Source organism: Echinops telfairi, unplaced genomic scaffold, assembly GCF_000313985.2.
Source record: "Echinops telfairi isolate 266 unplaced genomic scaffold, ASM31398v2 ScPeMD7_9;HRSCAF=40, whole genome shotgun sequence".
Lineage (NCBI taxonomy): Eukaryota > Metazoa > Chordata > Mammalia > Afrosoricida > Tenrecidae > Echinops > Echinops telfairi.
Genome location: NW_022103906.1, coordinates 4394927 through 4397280, shown reverse-complemented (window position 1 = coordinate 4397280; position 2354 = coordinate 4394927). Strand labels below are relative to the sequence as shown.

At 38.9% G+C, this 2354-nt stretch overlaps 1 protein-coding gene across 7 annotated transcripts in view; it reads right to left on the bottom strand.

The window, feature by feature from the left end:
* Window positions 1-345: 345 nt before the first annotated feature.
* ARHGEF10 (Rho guanine nucleotide exchange factor 10) overlaps window positions 346-2354 on the bottom strand; it is a 231747-nt gene continuing 229738 nt past the window's right edge. For all 7 annotated transcript variants that reach the window (XM_004707747.2, XM_045286716.1, XM_045286714.1 and 4 more), the window contains one exon: window positions 346-2192. In XM_004707747.2, the coding sequence (XP_004707804.2) occupies window positions 1672-2192 (521 nt within the window). In that variant the 3' untranslated portion in view covers window positions 346-1671. The remainder of the gene's footprint in view (window positions 2193-2354) is intronic.

Below are 2354 nucleotides of genomic sequence, written 5' to 3'. Positions count from 1 at the left end.
TGGTTTATATAACGGGAATATAAGAGTATTTCTGGTTTTACCTGACCAGTACAAATACTGAGGTGGAATACTGTTTCAATCAGTGCACATGTTTCAGATCTTTGTCTACTGCAAATACTTCATATTTTATATTAAACTAATTCAATTCATGATTCCTTTTGAACACCTCATAGTACTTCAGATTCAAAGCACTGTTGTCCATCGATGTTAACGGTCTCTGGAATTCATACACAAACCTTCCCAAACTAGCAAGTAGCAATGACTAACTTGGGAAGACCGGTCAGGCAGCCCCCGTCCCTCCCAGAAATGCTTTTATATTTATGGGGGAAAAGGCACCTTGTAATATTACATTTTACAATAAAAGACTTTATTTATGAAATTAAAATGGCAGCCAACAGTTTAAGAAAGGTTGTAGCAATATAACCTTCACATGGGGTATATATGCACCTCAGAAAATATTTGGCTAAAAAAAAAAAAAAGAAAATATTTGGTTAAGTCATAAAATTAGTAAGTTTAATCATCTGTAAAGTGCTAAGAAATTTATTTCTGTTGAATACCTGCCTTAGTTTTGGGTTTTTTGAACTGTCCAGTAAGCAAGACATTGATATATAAATATGTGTCGAACATAAGGGAGCTCACTGATTATTCACACATCTCACCATGGAATAGCTGAACTGCAGCATACAAACCTGTGTATTTTGTGAAGGGAAGTCTATAAGATACATAGTGGTCAGTATTTGGGGTCCACATCCCATTGCCAGCAACAGGACAGCCACATTAATTAGCACCGCGAGCCATTCACAATGAATATTTGAAAATAGATACAGTGTTTCAAAGTCAACTGGTGTAAGAAACCACATAAAAGAATTGAGCAAAGCGGGTTTTGTCTAGATTTTCTGTAACATTTAAACATATACGTTTCTAATACAGATATTAATATTAGTTAATAAGAGAAGAAAATTTTGGAATTGATGCTTGGGCCTAAATGTTTCTAGGTGTTGGGCATTTTGGTTCAAAGCAAACATTATTTTAAAAATTTTAGAGGTAAGATATTACCCAAGATATTAGTTGTTAATTTTTAATTAAAAGTGTAATATAAAAATACTACTTTGCTTAAATACACTGTATGTGTATTATACAACTTTGGAAAATTCACTTCATTTCTGAGAACAAAATATACCATCTGGGCAGATATATGTTTACCTGGCTTTCTTAATTGTTCCAAATTCATTCTGAAATTTTAAAATGTAGAATATAAATAAAAGTAGTGAATCTGAATCAAGTAAAAATGTTTTAAGAATTGTTAATAAATTCCTACCCTACTGAATATGCTGTTTTCTCCACAAAACCTTAGTTCTCAAATTCTCTGAGCAATGTAATACAAGATAGCCTTTGAGACTAACACCTAGCACTTATGCATGGACTACAGCAGTCAAAACGAATGTGTGTTTTCCCAGAAGTTCAAAGCACTCATTAATCTTCTACCTGGTTTTAAAGGCTTACATTCAGCTCTGCCGCATGGGAGAGAAGCAATGCATGGGTAGGAATGCCATGATGATGGTATTGCACATTTCTCCCCCGAATACTGTGGTTCACTTGTCCCCAAGCAGTGTAGATTTACAGCGCATGGCTTAGTGAAAGCGTTAAATCTCCAGCCCCGACGGGTGCCCATCACTCAGGGCTGCAGCAGGGGATCTGCCAGACCATGACAGAGGAAACCAGCTCGTCGAGTCGTTGCTGCCTCGCCTTCCTGGTGACCCGTCGGTGGCCCTGTCCTCCACACACCACCAACACGGAACTGGCTTTCGCTTTCTTGATTTGATGTGCTTTACTTTTCAGTGAGATGTTTGGATCCTTCAAGAGGTCATAAATGATGCTGTCCTCTGACCTGTGCTCCAGCGAACTGGAGCCATGAGATAAAGTCAATGACCCGGACGATGATGATAAATCGCTTCTTTGAGTCATTGAACCTAGAGAGGCTCCCAACCACACGGCGCCCTCAGGGTTGCTCTGACGTAGGCAAGAACTCAGGCCTTCGCTCGGGTGCATGTCCCTCTGGTCTTCATCCGGGGCTTCAGAATTGGGAGGGAGGCTGTCTCTGGACTCGTCTTTGTTTTTCTTCTGTAAAGTGGTAGCCATTACAAGGAACTTGACAGGGCCATTGTGTGCGTGGTAGGAAACCATACCTCTTCCTAAAGAGAGAGAAAAATTTAAACAATTTTAAAAATAGCATCATAGAAATAAGCCATATGTACATGTCTTTATCTAGACCTCTATAAATGCCCTTTTCCTCCCAGCTCTTTCCTCTATTTCCCTTGATTCTCCTCCTGTCCCACTATCATGCTCAGTCCCCA